This window comes from Ictidomys tridecemlineatus, chromosome X (genome assembly GCF_052094955.1).
Source record: "Ictidomys tridecemlineatus isolate mIctTri1 chromosome X, mIctTri1.hap1, whole genome shotgun sequence".
Taxonomy (NCBI): Eukaryota; Metazoa; Chordata; class Mammalia; order Rodentia; family Sciuridae; genus Ictidomys; species Ictidomys tridecemlineatus.
The window spans coordinates 18,283,610-18,310,885 of NC_135493.1; the positions used below are offsets into that span (position 1 = coordinate 18,283,610).

At 37.5% G+C, this 27,276-nt stretch overlaps 1 protein-coding gene across 1 annotated transcript in view; it reads left to right on the top strand.

Moving 5' to 3' along the window:
* Gpc3 (glypican 3) overlaps positions 1 to 27,276 on the top strand; it is a 399,890-nt gene that overhangs the window by 332,732 nt on the left and 39,882 nt on the right. The window contains exon 7 of the mRNA XM_005337686.3: positions 15,932 to 16,091. Coding sequence (XP_005337743.1) covers positions 15,932 to 16,091 — 160 coding nt within the window. The remainder of the gene's footprint in view (positions 1 to 15,931; positions 16,092 to 27,276) is intronic.

The window sequence follows — 27,276 nt, forward strand, 5'->3', positions numbered from 1 at the left end:
GTGGGCTATTTGAGAAGAGTGGGTACTCTGGGTAAATACTGGTAGAGAAGATCAACCTTGTCTAGTCAAAGGTACCATTGTTTTGTTATTTACCTCTCAGCTAGACTGAGCAATAAAGTGCTATAAGTCACAAGTATATGGAGATAAATGTGAGAAATAATAGGCTTTTATAATTATTTACCATAGAACTAGAAATTAAAATTTTACAAAGTGATGTAATAGTTGAGGGTGCTTCTCTAAAAGCAAGGTAATGTGTCTGAGTGTTTAACCTAAATAAAGAAGCTAGTGCCTAAGTGCTTAAAGTGATGAAAATGTTTTCCCAGTTGAATTAATAGAAAATAAATCTTATATCTAGCTGGTATGAGTAGAAATAAGAAACAGAAGTCAGTCTTGGATAGGTTGAAGTAGGGACATGTTTTGATAAAAGGAGAGGAACTTGATTAGCAGCAATGTTAGCCTCCTTCAAACCCCTGTGAACCTCCAGGATTTTACATTACATGTTACAGAAGTTGAATTTTTACTATTCATTAATTAAGACATCTGTAGAAGAGTGAGTACCTAAATATGTGAAACTGTTGGGCACTCTTATTTCTGTTGTGGGTTCTGCTGTTATGGCATAAGGTCTCTCTACTGTCGACTCACAGATGGCAATGCTAGAATTTAGTTTGAACTTGTGGAATCACTTCATACAACTTCACTGTATATTTCCTGCTTCTTTCCAGAAACATGAAAGCACAAGATGTCAGCCATCTGAAATATAAACTAGTCCTTAGATATAGTTACTATTTAAAGATGTATAAATTATAACCATCCCATCAAATCCAATTTTGGGGGCAGCAACATATTTGAAGTTTCAATTTAGTTGAAAACCACCATAACTTAAGAATTTACCATTTGTATTAGTAAAGTTGACCAAATACTTCAATGTATATAAGTAAGGAAAATAGGAAACAGAATGGAATTATGTTCAATTGAATGCAAGTGCAATGATTTTAGGATGAATAAGCCTTGCTAAATTGTTTTCAACTGGAATTGCTTGAGAATAGGCAGGTAGAGATGAATAGGAGGGGAACAGAGGAATTATCAATACATTTTGACAGATTGATTATTCTACCTAATCAGGAGTGGATAAGAATTAAAAATGGAAAGTTGTAGGAGTTGGTGGTTTTTGTAGTATCCAAGACTTCCTTCCTGCACTGAACTGAGTATTTGTTTTATTTTTGGAAAGATAAACAAAAAAAATTTTTGAACTAGTTTTATTCCACTACATTTCCACCACCCCTACTTGAGAAGAATTCCTTGTGAATTCTGTGTTTCTTGAGGGCAGGCTCTGTCAACACAGAAATGGGATGCTACATATGTCTAGGGGCCATATTGCTATCTCCTCTAGCCTGTGATTTGGCCAGGTTTGGATAATAATTTAGGAAGGAGAACCTCATTCCCTACTTTCCAGACCTAAATACATTTTGCAGCTCTCAAGTTCCCTTGCCTCTTTTTCCTTTACTGGCCCTCAATTTATTCTCCTGTGCTATCTTCAAGAATTAAGAAAAAATCTAGCATTACTCATAGCACTGGTGGGGTTGAAAAGCTCTACTGTGTATTGTCCTTGTGGGCTTGCTGTACCCATCTGTAAAATAGGAGTACTGAACCATATGATTTTTTCAGGTTGTTTCTATACCTTACTCCTTCTTAATTCCCTTAGTAAGATGATGAGTATAATATTGAGTACTTCTGGGTGTTCAATGCAACTGATATCTACATTTCTTATACTAAACATCATCCTCTGAAAGGTAAGTCCTGTTTCTCACCCATGTACTTTCCTGTTACGTCTAGCTAGGCTATCCATTCAAGTTGATTTCTTCAAGGATGAAAATTACTACAGCTGTGTCTGGAATTATGTTGAATGAGCTCAATGTTGAGAATGTGTGTATATTACCTGGTATAGGCTTAAATGTTTTGGGAGAGGAAAGGGGGTGTTAAACAAGATGTTAATTGAATACAACCACAAGGAATCTCAGGATGGTGGAGAAGCCCATGTTAGAACTGGTCAAGACATTCCTACTTACTGAGCTCAGTGAAGAGAAACAAAAAAGTTAGAACTATATAAATGTGTGTTGTCTATAGCCTATTATAAGTTGTCCTTTTTCCCTCCCACACTAACATTCTCCTATTCCTACCATTCTATCACCACCATCATCACCAAATAATTTTTGTGGGATAGGGAAGGAGTCCAGATAAGATAGCCAGCCAATCACTTCAGTCCCAGGAATAAGCAAAATGTGCACACCCTATCCACCAGAGATAGCCATCAGAGGAAAGAATTCACCATAATCTCTTCCAGCATATACCTACCTACTCAAAATACTATAGGATTAAGCTCTGCCCAATGCTGAGCACAAATTAGCTGGACTTGGTTATATGATGCTCTTCCCAGACTCTGTGGTTAAATTCTAATAAGCTTCTTAGGAAAAGCATGGGGCCTGTCTGAGGAATGGATTCCTAAGCAGATCCAATGGGAGAAATGGTTAAGGAGGCCCAGAATTCCAAAGAATGATGAAAAAGACTCATAGGGAAGTGAAAATGTTTGTCTCTGTACTAAGCTCCAATTCCATTTATTTCAAAAAATTGAAATCAATCTAAAATATGCTATCACAAGGCAAGGGTATAGATAGCACTAATTAAGCTCATGTTTTGGGTAGGGGCTAAAAAGTAAGTGTGAATGTTAGTTTAGGCAAATATTAACTGGGATTTTTTTTTGTACCAGGAATTGAACCCAGGGGCACTTAACCACTGAGCCAATCCCAGCCCCTATTTGTATTTTATTAGAGACAGGTCTCACTGAGTTACTTAGGGCCCTGCTAAGTTGCTGAAGCTGGCTTTGAACTCACGACCCTTCTGCCTCAGCCTCTTGAGCATGTAGGATTCTGGGATTACAAGTGTTCACCACTACGCTCAACTAAAAGTTCTTTTGTAAGTTTATACAATCAACTCAGTAGAAGTTTTACTACTAGAAAAGAAATCTATATGAGTATGTGATAGAATTAACTAAGCTAAAATTGAGAGAATTGTTGCCAATATCAATAATTAGTAGATGGAAAATGGCTGTGAATCTTACTAAAAGATTGATGAATATGGGATTCCATCATGGTAGTGAATTTATTCTGTGTTAATTGTGTCCTAAACAGTTACCAAAAGGCAGGGCTCAAATTCCTTTCCTTCTGGAGAATACCAGAGTTCCATTTCCCATCCCTTCACGCACTACTGGACCACACTATTCAAATCACTCAAGGTACAGGAAAGAAAACAACCCTATAACAAGGGAGTGTTTAATCCTTTGATAGCAGCAGTATGTAACTAGGTTTGTCAATAGTCCTCCTGAGATTCTTGTTTTGTAGTTATCTTCTGTGATCAAAATATTAGAAAACCTACTCATGGTAGATTCAAAAAGGCCAGTTATTTCAGCATCTTTAATGCTGTATTTACCAAACAAAGTGTAATTTTCATATGCATCTCAGATTTTTCATACTTAGAGGAATTATCTGCGCATTTAAGTTAATTTTCACTTAAAAGAAGTGAAGTTAAGCTGGGCACAGTGGCACATGCCTGTAATCTCAGTGGCTCCGGAGGCTTAGATGGGAGGATCTTGAGTTCACAGCCAGCCTCAGCAATGGTGAGGCACTAAGCAAGTCTGTCTGTAAATAAAGTACAAAATAGGGCTGGGGATGTGAGTCAGTGGTTGAGTGCCCCTGAGTTCAATTTGTGATACCAAAAAAAAAAAAATAATAATAATAAAGAAAGAAAGAAAAAGAAGAAGTGAAAATTTTTTTTAAAGTATATATAATAACCACATTCTTTGACTTCTATTTCAGGTTTTCAAGGTATGTGATTAGATATGAATATTGTAATAATTTTACTTGTGTTTCCTGTTTGAGAGCCCACTTCTCCCTTAGGACTCTATATCCCAAAATGTAGAAAGAGTTTGAAATTCTCAGACCTCCAAGGAAACCGAAAACTCAGAACGTAGTTTTTCATCAAATCTCAGCTCATTTATTTGCACCAGATGCCCCAGGTCTTTTATTGTTCTTTGAAACAATACAATGTAGCCATAATTATCCAAAACATTTAAAAATTCATATTTTTTTCAAATGGTATGCCAGAGTAGGAAAACCTGTTTCCACTAGAAAACCTAGTTATAGATCCTGACCACGACTCCATTTTAAAAGGAAGGAAGCTTTGTCAGGGAAATTAGAGGCATCAAACTAATCCTCAGTGGGCCAGAGGCCTTCTGGAAGAATAGTGAACCATCATCCCCTAGTCTTTGAGGTTGACTCTTCAAGTCCAATGCCTGATGACATGGCTGCTGCGGTTCACACACAGAGGTTATTTTTAGAGGCAAGAATTCTCATTTCCCAAAAGTATAACCACAAGATGTCTATTTGGAATGAATCACAGTTATGCACTCGGACAATAGTAAGCACTCAGATAATGTCTGTGTAACCTCAGTTCCCTGAGGAAATGTGTAATATGTTGGTATACTCTCACCCTGGGATCCTTGCCCTCTGCCACTGGCCCTCATTTTACTAAGACAATTCCTTTGGAAACCAAGCAGTGCTGGGGTTTCACAGATGTCTTTGAAGCAGGTTTTTCTTCCAGAAAAAAAATGTTTTTATTTCATCTTTGTTATTCTTTCACAATGGTTTCAAACTGATTTGGGGACACAAATGTCAGCAATCTTCAATAAAGGGGAGAGCTGGGATCAGAGGCCTTCAGAGGGAAGCTGGGTTTGGTGGCCTGCAAGAGTACCTTTCTGTGTTTTACACATTGCTGCCACACCTGGCCAATCAGCCTGATCTGGCTAGCTTCTTGGGGCTAGGCCAATCTTAGATCCAGACTTATAACTGCAACTTTGTGGGAACCCAGAATTAACACATATGTAGACCAACTTAGAAAAGAGAATACTTAGCTTGGGGTTTGGAAGAGACTTACTGTGTGGCCCTGGGAACCTCATTCAACCACTTAATGCTTTGGTTGGCCATATCCCTTTGGGTTAGTTGGTTCATTCCTTTGAAAAGACCACATCAGAGTCGAAGAGACAGAGGCTGGGAGAAATCAAAAGTTGACGAGTAACTTCTCATTTAATTTGTTAACCCATTGATTCATTTCATTTCTTTCAGTTGCCATTTATGTCCTGAGCACCTACTATGTGTCAGGCACTATGCTAGTCCCAGGGCCCCCACCATTTCCAAGTTAGTGCTAGAATATAAAATCTTTTTCTGTCCACATTCCAAACTCTAACAAACTTTACTGTGGCTACTCTTTTATAATTTTTCAGGCTAAAATTGGGCACATTGCCTCACATCTTTCCCAATTCCAGTTTCCTCGGTTTTTAAAATAAGGCTAATAATGCCTGCCCTGCTATGTAATGGAGGTCCTGGTGGAGCAACTGAGAGAACAGATAAGGAAGTGCTTTTTTAAAAGTCTATTTTATTTTTTAGTTGTACTTGGACACAATACCTTTATTTTATTTATTTATTTATTTATTTTTATGTGGTGCTGAGGATCGAACCCAGTGCCTTACATGTGCTAGGCGAGCATTCCACCACTGAGCCACAGCCACAGCCCTACAGAAGTGCTTTTAATCATTAATATAATAATTTCTAATAGTAATGACACAATAACCAAGACTTTTTATTTTTATTTTTTGGTACTGAGGATTGAAGCCAGGGGTGATTAAACACTGAGTTACATCCCTAGTCCCTTTTTTTATATTTCATTTAGAGACAGAGTTTCACTGAATTGCTTAGGGTCTCACTAAGTTGCTGAGGCTGGCTTTGAACTTGTGATCCTCCTGCCTCAGCCTCCTGAGCTGCTGGGATTACAGGCACACATCACTGCTCCTGGCTAACCAAGACTTGTTAAGGGCTTACAATGTTCCTACCATTGTAATTAGACCTCCTCAGACTGTATAATTGAAGGTTAACCTATGCCAAAAATTCAAATTTTATACTGTTTGTAGATTCATATTTCATGGACACATAGTTTTTAATATGTAATATTGATATTGTTTTAATACTGTGTGCCAGATACCAATAGGCTCAGTATTTTCCATGAATTCCTTCATTTAATCCCCACAATCACACATTATGGGGGATAGGGGAGGTGTACTTGTACTCTTCTTTTAGATAAGAAACATGAAGCTCAGAGAAGTTAAAGAATAATTTGTTTACAGTAACAACAGTGGTAACTGATCGATTCTCCATTTGAATCCAAGTTTTCTGACTCCAGAGTATGAGCTTTAACCACTATGCTCTGTGAAAACAATAAAACTCGGAACAGTTCCAAATTAAAGGTTGAGTATCCCTAATCTGAAAATCCAAAATGCTTCAAAATCTAAAACTTTTCAAGAGCCAGTATGAGAACACAAGTGGAAATCTCAATGCGAAACTTTGTTTCATGGACAAAATTATTTAAAATACTTTACAAAATTACCTTCAGGATATGTTTATAAGGCATATATGATACATAAATGAAATTTGTATTTAGACTTGGGTCATATCCCCAAGATGTCTCATTATGTATATGTGAATATTCCAAAACCTGAAAAACACTGAAATCTGAAATATGTCTGGTCTTAAGCATTTCTGATAAGGGACACTCAACCTGTATTCTTAATATTATTGGAAAATTTCTACATTGAGGTAGTGTACAAATCCTTAAAACTCCAGACAACCATTTCTATCACCAGAGATGGAGTGTCACACGTGTCTTAAATTCTATCTAAATTCTATTAAATTCTATTCTAAATTGGCTTATTTCACAACCTGTTTTACTAGTCAGACATTTATTTCATTGGGATACTTATTTTCATAAGTTTTAGCAGCACATTCACAACACAAAGGATGTTTTGGGGAAACTGCTAGTGCTAGAGAAAGCAGGTCCTATGGATAAGAGATGAATGCGGAAGCAAGGACCAGGCAAGAGCATGTGTGGGTGCAGGGGGCCTTTCTGATACCATCTGGAAGCGCAGCCTCCAGCAGAACTCTTTGCTCCTTGTGACTAAACATCTGTGTGCAGTCTTGGTGAACAGATCCTTATCTTACTGGGAGCATCCAAAAACATTTTCTCAGATTCTTAGGAAGATTCCATGCTGTCTCTCTCTCTCTCTCTCTCTCTCTCTCTCTCTCTCTCTCTCTCTCTCTCTCTCTCTCTCTCTCTCTCTCTCTCTCCTGCCTCAGTGTGTGGCCATGGAGTGATATTTATTTGGCCTTACAAGGCATTCAGCAGTGGCTACTCTTCCTCCTCCTCCTCCTCCTCCTCTTTTTCCTCCTAAAGATCATCATAATTATCCTAAGCAGCAGTTAACATGTCTGAGAACTTATTACCTTGCCAGGCAATGCACTAAGCACTATACATGCATTATTCTATTTATTTATTCATTCATGCATTTAATGAATATTTACTGAACATTGCCTCACTTTGTACTGAACAGCATGCTAGACACTGGTAATCAAAACAGACCACTATCCCTTCTGTTAGTCTAGTGGAGATGCAACCGGGAAATATATAATTAATCACAAACTGTAGAAACTTCTATGAAGAAAGGGTCAATGGGACTATGAAAGGTGGATGGTGCTATTTAATTTAATACTTCAACAACTATATGAACTTAATAAATAATATTATTCTCTATTTTACAGGTGAGGAAACTGAAGCTCAGAGAGGCTATGCAACTTGCCTAAAGCCACACAGCTAGTAATTAGGTGGAGTAGGGATTTAAATCCATGCTGGTCAGATTCCAAAACTCACACTTTTAACTGCTACACATTATTGCCTCCCCAATGGGTGAAGTGCATACATAGCCATTAATTCTAGCCCCATACATTGGGATCTGGCTTCATCTCAAATGTGTGGAGTTGCAATTGTTTCCAATTAGTTGTGGCTGTGGTTTGGTGCATTTGTTCAAAGGACGTGCGCATGCAAAGCAGAGGTCACGTGCTAGGCCTTGTGGATGTGCACAATGTATAAATAAATAATAATGGCATTCCAAAAAGGCCGGGATTCATTGGAGTCACCACATTTGTTTCCCATTAGCTTATGCTACTCAAATACAAACAGTAAAGCATGTGTTTACATTGCTGCGGATACGGAAAGCCAGGCCCCCAAAGCATTCCTCACAGGTTGTATAAAGCCGAGCATCCAAATAGTTCAACATCAGCTCTGTAAGCCTAGCTTAATAGCTTTAAAATGTAACCTGGATTCCACATATTAAAAAATGCCTAGAGAAGGCATGTGAGTAGCCAAAAGAGACAAAACTAGCTAAATCCTCAAAATATGTACCAAGTCCCATATTTTCAGTATCTATTTTGTTACTTAGCCTTTATTTTCTAAAATGCTAAAGAGCTTAAAGTCAAGAAAACTCTTAGCTGTGTAACAGCAGTAATGGAATTTTTCATTCTATCCTAACCAGCTGTCTGGAACTTTTCAAAACAAACCTGTTCCTGATGAGATAGTTTGGTTACTTAAGACACAGTTGAGGGCAAGACTGGGGAAAACAAGCAGGAGGTATCCACTGTTGTTAAGTGTCTGGTCCTGAACTCCCCCTCCCAAGCCTACCTCCAGAAAGTGAAAGGCTTTTCCCTCATCATCTGAGAAAATGGAATTAAATTGAAAGTTATCTGAAGTCAAGGCAGTCAAGACCAGTAAAAATGGGAGATGAAGCTTCTATTCATTAATGTCTTTACCTAAGTCATATTTTTCTTGAAGAATTCTAGGCTTGATGATAGAAGACATCATCATCATTATAATAATAATAATAATTATTATTATTATTATAATTATTATTATTATTATTTTGGTACCAGAGATTGAACCCAGGGAAGTTTTACCACTGACCCATATCCCCAGACTTTTTTTTTTTTTTAATGTTTTATTTACGGACAGGATTTCACTAAGTTGCTTAGGGCCTCACTAACTAGCTGAGGTTGGCTTTGAACTTGAGATCCTACTGACTCACCTCCCAAGTTGCTGAGATTACCTCTACACCTGGCTAGAAGACATTATTTTAAATGAATCTTTATCACTCACTCAGTGACTTCATCATGTCCCCTGTCTGAGATTCGGTGCCCACCCCCCATATTTGGGAAATGGGATGGCGGTCTTCCGGTTCACCAAATTGGGGGACAGGGTTTGTAGACTGTGTGAGTGAGCATATGTTCAACACTGGAACAGTGTGAAGTTCATAAGGCCCATATCTTTGCAATCAGGATAATAACAAGAGCTGCATTATTTATACCATATAGATAGATCAAGAGTTGCTGCTTTCACTGTCCTAATTTCAGCATATTTTATCTCCCTGAGAACAAGTATGTGCTTTGATCTTTGTTCTCTTGTTCAACAGGCACAAAAGACCTTTGGCCAAATTGCCTTGTCTGAGGCTGCATTGCCTTTTTGTTATATTGCTTATGGTTTTAAGAATGTAAAACTGCTATATTCTAGAAAGCCCTCTTCTCTTACATTTTGGTTCTAATTTTCTCAAGTAATTATTCCAGGCTTTTTGTTCCCTTTTATCACACAATCCTGAGTACCTCTTCCTAGGCTGACTTAAAATGTTTCTCTTTCTAATCAAATGAAGCCAGTTACCTTTATACAAGGGTATTTTCATGAACTACAAAGATGAAAGGTCATGATGGCCATACCTAAGTAAAAAGGAAATCATCAGATTGCATTGACTTTGTTTTTAAAAAGAATGATTTGAAAAGCATTTCATAAGGATTCCAGCACATCTGGTACTAAGATGATTTGTGACCAAAGATGGTTTCAGAGGGCTCCTCCAAAGCAGTGTTAACACTGGAGAAGCCTTTCTTAAAGTGTTGTCTGTAGTTCACTTGCAGTACGATGGGAGGGCAGGTCTAGGAAAAAATGGACCAGACCTACTAAATCCAAAGCTCTGAGAGGAGGGCCAGGAAGCCTATTATTTTATTTTGTTTTATTTTATTTATTTCTGGGTGTTGGAAATCAAATCTAGGTACTTGCTCATGCTAAGCATATGGTCTAACACTCAGCTACAACCCCGGCTCAGGGAGCCTCATTTTAAAGTAGCATTCTAGGTGATTCTTAGGGAAATTGTGACTCATTCCCATGGTGACAAATAAGTACGATATGTATATACCCTTTGCCTTGGTAATCTTACTTAGGAAATTATCCAAAATATGAATTTATGTGACTGTTCCTAATGAGCACATCTTTGTTTATAAGCAAAAGAAATGTAAATGCTCAATGTTTTTAAAAGGTTAGGTGATTTTTTTATAAATCCCTTAATAACTAGATGTTTTATCACATTTAAAGTATTGTGTTTATCACATTTACTCATTACAATTCTGTGAGGCAGAAATTGTTTCTCTCATTTTACAGTTGAGAACCCTGAGCTTTAGAAAGATTAAGCAGTTTGTCTGAAAACACAAATTCATTTAAGTGGAAAAACCAGGATTTTTATGTTTTTATTAGTGCACTATAATTATACATAAATCCAGGAGTCTGTCTGATTCCAAAATCCAAGTTCAACTATGGAAAAATAAGCAATTTTTCAAATATTTATTTTTAGTTTTAGGTAGATACAGTATCTTTATTTTATTTTTATGTGGTGCGGAGGATTGAACCCAGTGCCTCACACATGCCAGATGAGCATGCTACCACTTGAACCACATCCCCAGGCCCCCCAAAAAAGCAATTTTTAAAACCACACATACATTATATATTAGAATTTGGAATTGGATTTCCCCCTTTATTTCTTCATCATTCTACTTTTCTATATTATATGTTGTATTGGTCAGCTTTCTGTCACTATGACAAAACACCTGAGGTAATCAACTCATGAGGAGGAAGGATTTATTTTGGTTCATGATGTTAGAGGTTTCTGTTAGTGTTTAGTTATCCTCATTTCCTTTTGGGTCTGTGGTTAGGCAGAACATCATGGTGGGGAGCAAAGAAAAGGGGGCCAGGGTCCCAGTACCACCTTCAAGGGCATATTGTCAGTAACCTAACTCCCTTTCATGATTCTCCACCTACTAAATATACTACCACTTCCTATAGGGCCATCTGCTTGGGACCAAGCCTTCAACATACAAGCCTTTGGGGGAACATTTAAGATCCAAACCATAACTTATATATTTAAAATATTAGATTCTAAAATAGACATTGATTGCATGTTTGGGCAACTATGATTTCAATGGCTAAAACAGAGCTGTACTGATAGTCATGACTTCAGAAAAACACTGGAGTTTGAACAGCCTTGCATACCCCTGCTATATGGAGAGCGATGCATGGCAGATACGTCAGGTTTAAAGGATGGCAGTGGGGAGAGCAGAGTAAAATAATCAGACCTGTGTTTTAATAAGATACTTGATATTGATAATCATTATTCTGAGCCTTGGCTTTTAAAAAGCTAACAGGATACTGTCTTTTGAAAATGACAAACAGTTAATCAAAACCATTAGGCCCCTTAAGTTACCTGTTTTTGTGTGCAAAGCCCTCATAATTTTCTTTTTATAAAGTGAGAGTTCAGTCTGAAAGACATTGTAAAGAGAGAGAGGGAACAAAAAGGTTAATATTGTAAATTCTAATTAGCTGATTTGATTTCTGGGCCAAATTCCAGGCTGCACTAAATCTGCAGTTCTTACTGTCAATTCCTCCACTCTGACCCATTACCTTTCTTTCAACACTGTGGAACTTCACTCTCTTTAAGATTTTTGCATTAACAATAACTTTCTAGATTTGGATTTGGTTTGTTAATGTGTGAGGGTTAGACTCATCAGCAGCTGTCTGTGTAAAATTGTTTAAAAGTATATTATAATCCTTCTTCAATGCTGGAGTTGTCTCCAAAGTGGGAGTAATTTAAGACCTAAAGAAGGAACCTCACTGGCAAAGTTTTAAAGGTTTTTTTTTTAATTGCACTTTGTTTTAAACTGAGCTACCAGAGAATACTGGAGGCATTGTACTGAGGTTGGAAAATGGCCTCTCAAAGATTAGCTACAGGTCTTAGCCAGGGTCGTCTAAAAGGGTTTAGCTATTCATTCACAAGTTCTTCTATAATTAATCTGGTGTTTGGCTTTCTCTTTTTTTTTCATGAGATTGTGGAAGTAGCTTTTAAAGAATTTAAGATACCATGCCAGTTCATCTTGCCTCTCACTTCAGTAATACAAATTTCTTGAGTGCCTAGTATGTTCTAGACACTGCCTCAGATATTGTGAGATTGAAACATACGGATGATGCAATTCCTGGCCAGCTCACAGTCTGGTGGTAGAGAAGTTGTATGCACAAATAAGTAGGACCAGTTTATATATAGAAAGTGGCACTTAGGTGCTAGAGATGAAAAGAGAAGTGGTGGGAGAAAAATAGGGAGAACTGAAATGCTCATCTGCCAGGAAGACTTCATTAAGGACATGACATTTAAGGACATGACACTTGAACTTGGCTGGAAAGGATGAAAGGCTTTCAATAGGCGGAAATGAAAAACAGCTCATAGTATGTTCTCAGGTAATGTTTACTGGATATATGAATGCAAGGGTCCAATGTGAGATATGCTTGAGAAATAGCAAGTTCACTAATCTATACCAAACCACAAATTCCCCTTCTGTAGTCAAGTAGTCCATGACGTACTTAAAGGATGCATTCTTGAAAATTAACATAAAATGCTTATGTCAAAAGTAATTTTCCAAAAAGAAGTAATAGTAAGGGAGGAGATTGGGAATTTTTTAAAACTGAAATGATGTTATAGGTAGATTTACAGTTCTCGAAGAATGGTTTATGAATCCTGGGAGTCCATGAAACTCAGGGATCCAGAAGGTCAAAACTACCCACACAACAATACTAAAAATGCCATTTGTCTTTCTTCCTGGGTTGATGTTTGCACCAGTGGTACAATAGTAAAGACAAGTTCAACTGTTCACACCACTGTATGAGTCAAGGCAGTCACATCAAAATGTACTACTAAGTCATTATAATCTGTACTTGTGTACACATGCAGAAAAATAAAAGGCAGTTTCACTTAAAGACATCATTGCCAAAGCTGTAAAAAAAGTTATTAACTTTATCAAACCTCAACCCCTGAGTATAATTTTTAATGCCCTGTGTTATTAAATAGGAAGTGTACTTAAAGCATTTAGGCTACAAACTGTGTATGTCATTGTACATCTCAAGAAAAAGCACTTGCAAGATTATTTGAGCTGTTAGCTAAACTAGCCTCTTCTTTCATTTTGCTAGATAGGATGACTGACAAATTATGGTTATACAAACTTGAGTATTTGCTAGACATTTTCTTGGAAAGGAACAAAGACAGCCTGACAGCTCAAAGAAAATAACTGGTAGTATGTATTGCCAATGATAAAATTCCAGCTTTCAAGAGAAAACTAAAATTTTGAAAACTTGTATCTGCCACTATTATCTTTAGAGCGTCACATACTAAAAGACTTTTCTGATGAGATTGAAGTTGATACTAATGAATAGGACTTTTGTCATATCACATAATGAAAGGTGTCAGCATTTGGAGGAACTGCTTAGCTCAGTGACCCAATATTTTCCAGATGAACCATGTGTGATGACACAAAATGAGTAAAAGGCTCATTCAAAGTTCAAAACATACTAATGGATTTTAATGTAACAGGACATGAAACATTCATCTACATGGTTTCATATTCCACATTGTGACTACTCGTTAAACTTTGTGTGTGAGAGAGAGACACATACACACACACACACACAATTATCTTAAAAGGTCATGCTACCCATTTGTGGTAGGATGGATTTTCAGTGAATGTTTCATCCAAAACAATGCGTTGCAACAGATGAAATGGAGATCCAGATCTAATAATTCAGCTCTCTTATATTAAGTGAGACATTAAGGAGATGGCAAAAATGTGAATTCCACTATTCCTAGTAATTGTTTCAGGACTGGCAAATATGTGTTTTCATTTTTAAAATTGTTCTTTTATTCCATCATGGGTTTATTGTTGTGTTTAAATGAGCAATCAAATAATTTAAAAATTTCTCAGTTATAATTTCTAAGACAGCAAATGTTGATAGATAAAACTTGTATAAAAAAATTCCATGGCCAGTACTGGGATTGTGGCTCAGTGGTAGAGCACTTGCCTAGCATGTATGAGGCACTGAGTTTTATTCTCAGCACCACATATAAATAAATAAAATAAAGGTCCACTTCCAACTAATTTTTTTTAATTCCTTGGGTTTCTCCATTAAATTATGAAGAAGTCTTGAGAGGTTTAGCGTGTGGCTTGGTGGTAAAGTGTGTACTTAGCATGCATGAGGCCCTGGATTTTATCTCCAGCACCAAAACTAAGCTTGAATAAACTAAAGGAGTCCTGAGATCAAAAGGAGTGCGGTGGGGAGGGAAGAATAGAAATACTTTGGATTAGACAAAAGGGAATGAAGGGAAAGGAAGAAAGATGAGAATAGGAAGGACAGTAGAATGAACTGGACATTATCATCCTATGTGCATATGTGAGTATATGACCAGTGTAACTCCACACTGTGTACAACCACAAGAATGGGAAGTTGTACTCCATGTATGTATGATATGTTAAAATGCATTCTACTGTCATGTATAACTAATAAGAACAAAAAAGGAGCCCTGAGAATCACTAGTATAGCTTATTTTAGCCTATATTGATAGGCTAAAAATTTATATATGTAGGATGAGGGGTAGAGGAGGTCAGAGGGTGTCAGTGGAAAAGCAATAGCCTAGCAGGATAGAGATGGTGCTGAAGTAGGAGATAGTAGGTGGGTTGGCTTCTCCAACACCATTAGAGCTTATTGGTCAGGAAAGTCCTCTTTTGGACTTTTCTTTCTTTGGCTAAAAAATAAATCACCTGCAGAGTCATATTTCTTTATGATGGGTAGCTTTTTCTGAGTAGGTCTTCATATAACAACTAAATCACAGGTGGAAAACATAAAAGTATACTTCACAGAGACAACAAGCACAGAGATAATGGAAACCACAGATACCAAGGCATGCCTGCGTAAGCAGCATTTTTCTTCTTTTGCTACCTCTTCCCCAATCACAAGAATCTCAGTGTCTGTATATCAAGCCCCTTTTGTTGGTATCATTTTGTTGGCTATCATTTTGAGATTCTGGACTAGAAATGGATGATAGAGCAGAAGCTGGAGCAGGAGCAGAAGATATTAAAATGAAGTCATTGAGAAAGATGGTGGAGAAAAGTGAAATGGGATCTGACAGCTGGCTTCAGGGACCATTTATGCTGCAGACTGGGTCTTGGCCAGTGGAGAGACTTTTGGGTAGTGAGTGTCCCGTAAAATGAGGAAGGCATTATCCATATGACTGAAGAGCCAGACACTGAAGAGGAAAATGAATATGCCACTTAGTGAACAGTGAGCACAATACAGTGGAATTTAATTAAAAGCATCTTCCTAAAATCATGGGAGAGGGAGATATTTAAAAGTTTTTGAGTGATCTAAAAGGGTACTGCTGCTCTCTTCATTTAGTGAGAAGCATTTCCAATTTTTATTTAGTGAATGTAGATATGGTCCTGGGAGGTTTCGTAGGGATCTTTTCTGATTTTGGTGTCCCCCTAGCCTATCATGTGTTAAGTTCTCCATCAGTGTGTTCCACCATGGAGACATTTAGGAACTTAGGAACCATAGTCTATAAAGGTCTAATGCAATATATACTGTGGCATGATTTAACTGGAGATAAGGAGAATTTTATCAAATGCTGTAGAAAGGTCTATAGGTATGAACTCTAAGGAGGATAAATAATTTATACCTATTTAAGTTTGAAATGATTCTTAAACACTTGGGTGTAATTCATTCCCACTTGAATGCTTCCTGTTAATAATACACTTGTTCTAGACCTACCGGAGAAATATGAAGAAGAGCTACATTTCTGGCTATTTTCTTTCAGCTCCTGAGAACCATGTCTGTGCCCAAAGGAAGAGTTGTGGATCAAAACATTGATGAGGAAGAACTTGAAAGTGGAGACTGTGGCGACGATGAAGATGAGTGCATTGGAAGCTCTGGTGACGGGATGATGAAAGTGAAAAATCAACTCCGCTTCCTTGCAGGTAACCATTTTGTGCTAGCTCAGAGCTGGACTAAAAGGATGATGCTCAAAAAATAAAAATCAACTGAGTTGGGCCTAGTGACACACACTTGTAATCCCAGATACTCAGGAGGGATGGGGCAGGATGGGCACCTGGACGGCTTTGTAGAAGCCTGCATCAAAATAAAAATTAAGTGGCTTAGCGGTACAGTGCTTGCCTAGCACATGCAAGGCCCTGGGTTCCATCCTAAGCACCACATAAAAACAAGTAAATAAAGGTATTGTGTCCCACTACAACTAAAAGATAAATATTTTTTAAATAATAAAAATAAATAAATAAAATTAAAGAGGATGTAGGTCAGTGGTACGATGCTTTCCTTACATGTACAAGGCCCTGGGTTCCATCCCCAATAGCAAAAAAAAAAAAAAAAAAGAACTGACTGCGCTCTATATTGTATACTGTCCCTAAATTTCCTGCAACACATAATCCATCAACTCTTCTAGGAAAGACTATATTCTCAAAAAGTAAAATTTTCAGGAAGCCTTATTTTTCACCCATGGTCTCAGGTAAGTTAAATAGGTAACTTCCTGTTTTTCATTATCTAAACTGAACTGACTTCATCAATTGGCTCCATTTCTCAGTGGAGATTTTCTTGATTCTTCTCAGTGACAAAATGAAATGCAACTTTGGAAGTCTTATGAAAACTAATGATGACTCTCTTGTCTATTTTCTTTTCCCACACACAGTCCAACATAGATAGACAAAGATACCATACTACACAATTACATAAAAACAATACCAATAGAAAATATAACATAAGGCTGCTGGGGTCGAGAAGGTAGAACAACAAAAAAAAAACCCTTCCATTTGAGTTATGCATCACAGTTTATAAAGTCCTTTCACATAAATAGCTGTTCTTCCATTTTACAAGTTAAAAAAAAAAACAAACTGGAGCTCAGAGAAGGAATGAGATTTCTCTAAATGGAAGAATTAGGAATTTAACTGGGTTCTCTTTCCTCTGCAGTATACAACCTTCTCCCTGAACCCCTATTTCTCATGTCCTCTGAGACTACATGTTCCTCATCCCCTTGCAGCCTCTTTCTTTCACTAGCTCTTTTTTCTAATTCCACCCTGAAACTGGCTGTCATCCAGAAGTCTCTTCTTAAGCCTCTGGCTTTTCCTTTCCATTATTTATTGTCCCTTATCCATTCTCCATATTTCAACTATTTTTTTATAATTTTAAGTTATTATTTTTATTGGGATAAATAAACAATTAACAATAAATATACCCTCTGAACAAACTCTTCTTTTTTTTTTTTTTTTTTTTTTTTTTTTTTTTTTGGTACTAGGGATTGAACCCAGAGGCACTTCACCACTGAGTCACATCCCCAGCCTTCTTTTTCTTTTTTTTTTTTTTTTAATTTTTGAATTGAGACAGGGTCTCTCTAAATTGTTTAGGGCCTTGCTAAGTTGCTGAGGCTGGCCTTGAATTTGCAATTCTTCTGCCTCAGCCTCCCAAGTCACTGGGATTACAGGCATATGCCACTAAGCAGGGCCCCTCTTGAAAAACTTTTAAGTGTACAGTACAATATTGTTAATTATATCCACATTTTTTTCTACAGCAGGTTTCTAGAACTTTTTCATCTTGTGCAACTAAAGCCCTATACCCAATAAACAGCACTAATGCATTCCCCCAGCCTGTCAATTACTGTTTTAATTTCAGTTTCTATGAATTTGATGGCTTTAGGTACCTCATGTAAAGTGAATTTTTTTATTATTGGCTTATTTCATTTAATATAACGTCTTCATGCTTTCTTCATGTATAACATGGCAGGATTTTCTTCAATTTTTAAGGCTGGATATTATTCCATTGTATGTATATACCATAGTTTCATCCATTTATCCATCAGTGGACATTTAGAGAAAAATGCTAAACCTACATTTTCCCACCTCTTGGCTATTTTGGATATTGTTACGTTGAACTATCTTGAACTATTATACCACTATGGAGATAACTTATAAAATCATTACCTCCAGTCTCAACTGCTCTCCTGAGCTACCATCCCACATGTGTAGCTGCTTATTAATCAGTTCTATCTGCCTTCACCACCATCATCCCCAACTGGGTGTGTCAGAAGTCAGATTTGCCAACTGACCATCTCAAACTGGTTCTCCCTTAATGCCCTTATTTTTCTAGTGCTACCATCATTCCCTCAGTCATTGGGGCTTAAACTAAAGCCATCTTTGATTCTTTCTTCTCCTTTGCCTCTCATATGCAAGTGGGCTCCAAATGCCTGTTGATTCTTTGTCTTTTTTTCCTGCTTCTATTACTGCTTCCCTTCCATCCCCTCCTCCAGCTCTCCTGCATATGCTATTGCAATCACATCCTAAGTGGTCTCTAGGTTTCCAAAGTAAGGCAGGAGTATTTGAGAGCCTTAGGCTAGCAGATTAGAGAACAAAGAACCAGGGACCCAGGCAAAAGATTCCATCAATTCATCATGCACAGATGCCAGGTTAATCTTTCTAAAGCATCTCATACCTCTCCCTAGCTCAGCTGCCTTCATCCTGTCCCCATTGCCTTGAGGATAAAGCTCAGATCCTTAGAAGAGTTCTGAGAGAGGCTTCTGCTCTAGCCTAAACTATGCTTCTGGCTTTATTTGCTACTATTAACCCCACAGGAACCTTCCACTTTGGTAAAAACATCTGTATTTGTGGTCCATGAACTCCATAAATATACTGTTCTGTTTTCTATGTTCATACCATAGCACATGTTTATTTCTGTGTAGATATGCTTCTTTTCTTCCTTATTAAATCATACCTGCCCCTCAAAGTGCAATTCAAGCATGATGCAAGAAAAAAAATGATTTTGAGGGTAGAGCAAACCTGACTCTGCTTCTTATGAGCTGGCATTACCTGGGACAAGGTCTGCATTTCTTCCTACAGCAAATAGGGATCATAACCTCAGTTTCACAGGACTCTTGCAACATTAAATCAAGGGAGATGTTTTATGAAGCATATATTCTAGTATCTAGCATATACTAGGTGCCCCATAAGTGTTAGTTCCCTGCTGTGAAATCTTTTACAACCAACTAAGTCCATAGTTATCACTGTTCTCTGAATTACTAAACAATTTTTGCCACTGCTTTCAAGAAATGGGCTGCAGTAGCTGCAAGGTTCCATGGAACATAAAATGAGCAGCCAAATCCTAACATCCTATTAGAAGTTTGTGACAATCATGTAGTAAGTGACCAATTAAATAAACACAAATGTAAAAATAATAGAAGCTAATGTTTATCAATCACTTACTACAATCCAAATATTGTTCCAGAATTTTATATACATTGTCTCTCATGTCATATTGTCTCTTATTTCACAACACCACTCTGAGCTGGAGTTATTCTTCTCACTTTACAAATGAGAAAACTGATACTGGATGTGGTAGAGAGAGTGACTTACGTAAGATCATGCAGTCACTAAGGGCATGTTCAGAGCCAGGCAGTCAGGTTTCAGAGGCTACTTCTTGAGTGAGTCTCCTCTGACTCTTATTTTTCTCTGCTCATCAATACAGTCATAAGAAGACTGAAGTCAGTTTTATATTTTGGTGCAACTTAATCTTCCTTAATCTGAAAATCTGAAATGCAAACTGTGATGAAATCCAAAACTTTTTGAGTGCTTACATGAAGCTCATTTTTTTTTTTTTTGGATTTTGGAGCATTTTATTTTTTACCGTGTTTTTTTATTGATACATTATAGTTGTACACAATGATTGGATTTGTTGTTATATATTCATACATGAATATAATATAACAATATAAGTTAGCCAATATCACTTCCCAACATTTCAGATTTTGGATTTTTGGATTAGGAATGCTCAACTGGTAAATTCATATAAATATTTCAAAATTAAAAAAAAACCTCCAAAATCTGGAACACTTCTGGTCCCTATCATTTTTATAAGGGGTGCTCAATCTATACTTGGAAAAGCTTATGGTCATCTAAAGGTTGCCCAGATGATTCACCAAAGTATTAACTAGTCCCTATGGCACAACACTGTTCATAATTCTCCAGAAAAGTCCCTGCTTATTCCTACTCATGATTTCCTGCCTATGAGTCACATCCTTATTCATTTCAAAATAGTACTCCACAATTCCATTGTGATTTAACTTTTTTAAACAGTATTTGGTGTGGGACCTTTTCAGGGTACTTTTCAAAATCTTTATAGATTACATCCTTAGTTTACCTTTGTCCACATGCACAATTGATCCTCTCAAAGAATTATAGTCAATTTGATAGGCACAATTAACCCTAAGTACTTTATAAACTATAAAAACTCTACAAGAGATAGTTAATTTAATTTATAGGAAAAAATTATGCCTTGACTCCAATACATTACATTTGTGTAACTTGATCAGTGATCCTACCAGCCTGAAGTTCCTTGGGTCCCCTTTAAAGTGCTTCTCAGAGAGAACAGACTCATTGCCAATCCGCCAGGCGTATGGCATAACAGTTACTTGGAATGACAGGATATACACTTTGGTCAGCTGTTACATAATTTTAACCAGAATCTGGGTAGATGCCATCTGGTCCTGGTGATTCATCAACATCCATTTATTTAGTCAACTTGACTTGGAACATCATGTGCATTTACCCCCAATTTCATTTAGTACTCCAAATTACCTCCTCCAAAAGACAGCTTGTGAATAAAGAGTATGTATGGCTCAGATGATGTTCAGATTCTCATATCTCCATTTGGTCTGTGGACAGGCCTTTTGCACCATGATCAGTAAATGATCCTATTGACTGGCTTCCCTGGCTCATTTCTTTCCTTTTGTTTTCTGATGCACTAAATGAAGTACAGGACACCATGGTTCTATTTTTGGCTTTGCTTCTAACTCCAGTGTGCCTTAGGGCAAGCTCCTTCCACATTTTAGAAGTTAGTTTCTCCATTTGTAAAATAAAGGGAATGTCCAGACAATGCTTAATGCCTGCAGCCTACTCAAGTGCCAGCAGTCTGAGATTTTGTTCATTTCTTTGGCTTTGGTCTCTGGCAAGGTACTTATCAGAGTCTTTGGGGGATATGTTTTGTATTTTCATCTAATCATGCAATTTACTTGTTCCCTTCTCCTAAGCTATATTTCCACTTAGAAGAGACCTCATTTTACCTATTCTAACTCTCCTGACTTTTCCAATCTGTCAAGCCAGGCTTCTTACCAAGGGCTACCCACACCTCAGAACACTAGGGTAATATTTACTTTCAAAACTCTTCATCCCAGCTGGCTGTGTTGGTGCACGCCTGTAATCCCAGCGGCTTGGGAAACTGAGGCAAGAGAATTGCAAGTTCAAAGCCAGCCTCAGCAAAAACAAGCCCTAAGCAACTCAGTGAGATCCTTCTCTAAATAAAATACAAAATAGGGCTGGGGATGTGGCTCAGGGGTGGAGTGCCCTGAGTTCAATCACTGGTACCAAAAAAAAAAAAAAAGAGAGAGAGAGAGAGAGAAAAAAATTTCTTTATTCCACTGATCTTTTTATGTAATTCTTATTTCTAAATTGAAAATAGAATTCTTGGGGCTTCTCTTTTCTATTTGTTGAATTTAATTATGGGTGAGATGACCATTATATGATATCTTACCCATGGTTACATCTTCACCATTAACTTTGATTTCTCAGACCAAGTGTGGTACGTTTTTCCTTCTGAAGGGTGTCATAGTCCATTTGTGCTGTTATAAAAATACCTTAGACTGAGTAATTTACAAATAGTAGAAATCAATTTCTCAAAGTATTGATAGCTGGGAAGTTGAAGATCAAGGTGCCAGCATTTGGCATCTGATAAATGCCTTCTCAGTGCCTTCTCACATGACAGAGATGCTATATCCTTACATGGCAGAAGGCAGAAAGGCAAAAATGGACACATGCTGTGTCCTCATCTGACACAAGAAATAGGACAAAAAATGGGCCTACCTAGTACTCTTCAGGCCTTTTATAAAGAAAGGACTAATCAACTCCTAACTCACCCCCACCCTGCTTAAATACTGTTGCATTGGGGATTCAATTTTAGCAGAAATTTTGAGAAAACAACAAGCATTCAAACCATAGCAGTGGGTTACTTAATCTCTCTTGGCCTGCTTTCTCATCTAAAAAAGTGAGACAATAGTATTTCCTATTTCCTATTGTTATGGAGATTAAATAAAATAATACATGAAATTCATCCATCACAGTGCCTGGCACCTAGCTAGCACTCAAAAAAATGGTATCTGCTATCAAAGTTACTGGTCTATTGTTGCTGCTGCTAATAACTCACAGAAGTTCAAGGAGCCTATGGATGTAAATAGAACTGTCTTGGTGTTCTTTCAAGATCCATGAAAAGCAAATAAAACCAAGAAACCAACATTCAGCACTATCCTCTTACCTTTTAACTGGGATCCATGGACCAGCATTATTTGTATCATTTGGGGGCTTGTTTAAAATACAGAATCTCAGGTTCTACCTCAAGATCTACTGAAGGCCATGTTAACAAGATCCCTAAGTGATCTATTTATAGCCCTTACCAACTTCTAATTGAATACCTGTGACACTTGAGCTTAATACTTCAGGCATCTAAGAAGCCACTAAGCTGCCCAGTAGTGTGTTCAATATTTTAGGAAATATAAAAGGACTGCAAGACTCGGTTATCTATGTGATTGATTAGGACATTTTAGCTCCAATTCTGTTATATGTACTAGCAGTAGGACCTTGAGTGAGTTATTTAGCTGCTCTGAACCTCAATTTCTTCAGCTGTAAAATGGGTCATTAATCACCCTTGTTTTTTATATTTCAATAAGTTATTGTGAAAATCAAATGTGATAATGAGTGTGAAAGTACTTTTTACTTGCTAGGCTCTACAAATATTTAAAACAATCCAGAAAAGTACTATTATTCTAAAATCTCTGGTAGTTCTTTAGTTTTCTCAACATCCATAGTTCATATGTTTTATGCAGAGATTGAATTGGGCCTGTGAGTTTGTGTACTCATATGTAGACAGACTCCACTCCTGAAATAGATCTTCATCCACAATGAACCTGGCATAATAAGCTATTTTTCTTTCTTTTTCCTTTTTTTCTCCCCCCCTTTTTTTTCTAGACTGCCTGCAGCAGTGTTATTAGTTAATGGCTTTCTCAGAGCTCTTATTGTAAGCTTTTTGGGAAGCTTGTTACCCCCAGTGGTCTGCCTGGGACCAATCCCTGAGAAACTCTGGCCAAGTGTTGCTGGCCAAGATGTGATGACTCAGCATCTTGAGTATCTATTCCCTCTCACTAAGTCCCCACTCTTACCTGCACAGAAACACACACACACACACACACACACACACACACACACATACACACTTGTTGGAAACACAATTGGAACATACTCACAAAGCAACTTCTAGCAAGAAACATCAGTCACAAAGACATCTGCATTCCCTTTCCCCCAACTTTGTCTTCCTTAACCCTTTTTTTGCTCAAGCTTACTCTACTCTGTGCATATAGCCAGAACATTCTGGTGAACTTAATGTCTTTATAACTGTACATTGTAGAAAAAAGATAATCTTGCTAGCCAATGACAGGGTAGAGTGATCATGGATACTGCAAGAGCCTATTTCTTTGAACAAAGAAAGTGGAAATGGATTGCAGGCAATAGAAATATTTCCTGTTGCTACATGACAGTAAAAGGGGCTTGAGCTAGTTGGTGGTGATCTGGAGAGTTGAGCTCATGATCACATCTTGGGTTAAAGGTTTAAACCAATATTAATACTAATTGGCTACTTTTTGTCCATGGTAAATAAATCCTTCTTATGGACATGCTTGCCCTGGAGAAACTTTCAGTGTCTCAAATGTCAGTGTAGGGACTGCAAAGAGAAACCCTGCTACTTATTCTTTTTTTCCTTTTTTTTATTATTAGTTGTTCAAAACATTAGAGGATAGGAAAGGTAGCAGTCACTAGTATGGCAATATGCTACTTATTCTTGATCTGGTGTTCAAAGTGAAGGTGAAACCCAGGCCTAGGCTAGTCCCTTTTGCCATTCTTTTCTGTCATCTCCAAGTACTATGGGGGAAAGCAGTAACCTGCCCCTTGTAGATCACTTATTTGCATCACTATTATGGAGGAAGCCATTAAAATTTCACATCTGTGGGCTCCATGACTTTCTGTAACAGATATTCCCTCTTTAGTTGCTTTACAATCTAAAGGCAAAATAACAATAACTCCAAAGAACAGAAATTAGGATTTTTTTTGTATCAGGGATTGAACCCAGGGGTGCTTAACCACTGAGCCATATTCTCAAACATTTTTATTTTTTATTTTAGTCTTGCTAAGTCCTTAGGGCCTTGCTAAACTGCTGAGACTGGCTTTAAACTTGTGAGGCTCCTGCCTCAGGCTCCTGAGTTGCTGGGATTACAGGCTTGCACCACGAAGCCTGGCAGGAAATATTTTTAAAGCCATTCTTTGTTCTTTTTTATTTATTTATTTTTAAAATTTGTACCGGATTATGTATAACCATATAACCCTATTGCTAAAAATCCTGTGTACATAGAAGAGGCAAAAGACACTTCATGGGCTTAACTGATCTATTAAATTGTTAAGTCTCAAATTCTCATAAATGGGAGTTGGTAATCATCATGTATTAATAAATTCATTAATGAGTTGATCTGGTGAAGAGGTAAAACTAATGGAGGAAATCTATAATAGCCTTTTCATCATGGTGACATCTGCAGAATATTCGCCATTTAAAATAAATTATGATGCTTGCAAAAGAATGGGTAGAAAGGCTGTAGAGGAATGATATGTCCTAGGGTTTTCTATAGGAAAGATGTTGAGGCCTGTGCAGAGCTCAAAATACATTAGATAAAGTAATATATCTATTTATACTTCCTTGTTGATAACAAGTCTAGGAATCAATTTGTCTATTCTCCCAAAATGTGCTCTAGAGTTTGAACAAACACAATTCTACTTTCTTGGATTCTTTGGAAACCCACCACTCGGATCTCTAACACTTAGTTGAAGGTTGCTTCTCAATAAGTAATCCACTCCCAGAACTGTCAGTCAAGAGCTCCTAAAGACTCCTTCAAACATGTGCTCTCAGTGCAAGAAGACTCCATGTTATCCTCTGGGAGGTAGATCCCATCTCATGGGCAAATGGAACGCCCTCCAACCTTTAGGGTGCTGACACTTGAGACATAATGTGAAGGGCATTACCATTCACATAGCCAAATAAACTAGATCCCAGTCCTGTCCCTGCCATTCCCTTGTATTGTGGCCTTGGACAAAATCACTCAGCTTCTCAGAGCCTCAGTTTCCTCATTTGCAAAAATGGTGATAAAATATTTGCCAACCTGCTCACCTTATAAGTTATGGAATTTAACGTGTATGATAATGAATTAGAAGTAGACTGTAAAACAGCATGTCCATTTAGGGCAATGTTGTTAATGTTGCTTAGTACCATTGGGTTATAAGTTAGTTTTATTTGCCAAAAGCCTTTAGCTAAAATTATAAACTAAGTCTCAAATGTTCTGGCCAATAATTTTCACTATAAATGTGTTCCCTTCTCCAACCCCAAGGTGGCATGTTCAGTTACTTGTTAACTTGTTTTTAGCCCAGGGTGGTCTGAAGTCTCTGAGAAGATATTTAAACAATGACAAATATGTCTGCTGAGTTGTGCAAATAACCACATAGTCACAACAGTAGTAGGCACCTACATCTTGAAAGAATCACAGCGAGTTATGTTTTGTTTTCTTTGGTGGTAGTGGGGCAGTGAGGGCAGGGGTGGACAATGATTTCAGGGGGTCAAGAAAGGGCCCCTGATTCTTTCCATTCTATCTTGCTCTCAGCTCGCAATCTGCTTTCATGTCTTGATCTTTTCTTTTAGAGATCAAATGCCACAGGGAAGCTGAAGGAAGCAAAGCTCACTATAATAGCACTTTTCACAGATAGAAACCAGGTGGTTCTTGCTAATAGATTGACAAGACAGCCAATCCCACCTCACCCTAGAGCTTTGTATTGCTTCCAGGGCTCACAAAGAAGGACTTAGATGCAAGACTTAGCAGTGATATTATCTGACAATTGAGAAGTATACCAAGAAATGGGCCTTTCCTGGGCTTTAGTGTTGACTGGGGAATTACTACAGGTAAGCTGGTGACAGATGAGAGGAAGAAAAGATAAAGTATTTCCATAAAGTTACCACAACTTGAGACATGTTAGGGATTTTGTTTATTATTTGGGAGGAGATTATTCTGAGGTTTGCATTTCTAAGTCTCTGCTCTGTGATACTTTCCTATCTGAGACATTAGGGATATGGCTTTTATAACGGATAACTTGCTTTGGGAACTTATGCATAACTCAAAGAATGGGATTAGTCTTAGAAATATTGTGATCAATTTGAGACCATTGCGTTTTATAATCAGTTTTAAAATTAAGAGAAAACTTGAATGCATGAATTTACTTACATGGTGCAATCAGTTTTCTCTGAATAGAAGCCATGTTGACCAGTTTATGACTAGCCTTAACTAAACTGTGGTCATCTAGTATGTATAGAAAGGAATTAGAGGAAGAGGCTCAGAAATCATTTGGTAGAAAAGTTGTGCAGGAATCACTGGGAAAATAGTAATGCCAAAGCCTCTAACAAATAGAAGTGAAGCAAAACCTGTAGGGTATCATCCCCATAGGATCTGCGGGAGCAGACTCTGTGCCATCAAATGGAAAGTGCTGTCCCGCAAGAAGAACTATCATATTGTAGAGAAAAGTGAAGATGTCTCATTAAGCCTGTGCAGTTATCAGAAGTCTCCCTCATAAAAAATTGTCTATTAGAAAAGCCAAATTACAGGAGTCCACTGTAACAAGGAATTGTGAACCTGCTGGAAGTGATTGGTGTGGAAAGTTCTAGTGAGTGCAGATGGAGCTCAAAAATGAAGCCAGAGATGAAGTCTTGCTTTGAAGTGAGGAAGGACTCAAAAAGACATCAGATGCTTTGCAGTCACTGACCTTCCATCAGGGCCCCCAAATGGCATGTGTACACACACACACACACACACACACACCCACTATTAAATCTCTGCAATTCAGAAAGCACTCTTCTGATGCTTTTCTTAAGATGACAAAAAGAACAGAGATGCAGCCATTGCCTCTATTTTTTCCTTTATTTGCATGTGTGAAATTCAAGAGATTTCCCATTCACTTTGTTTTTTATGTATTTATT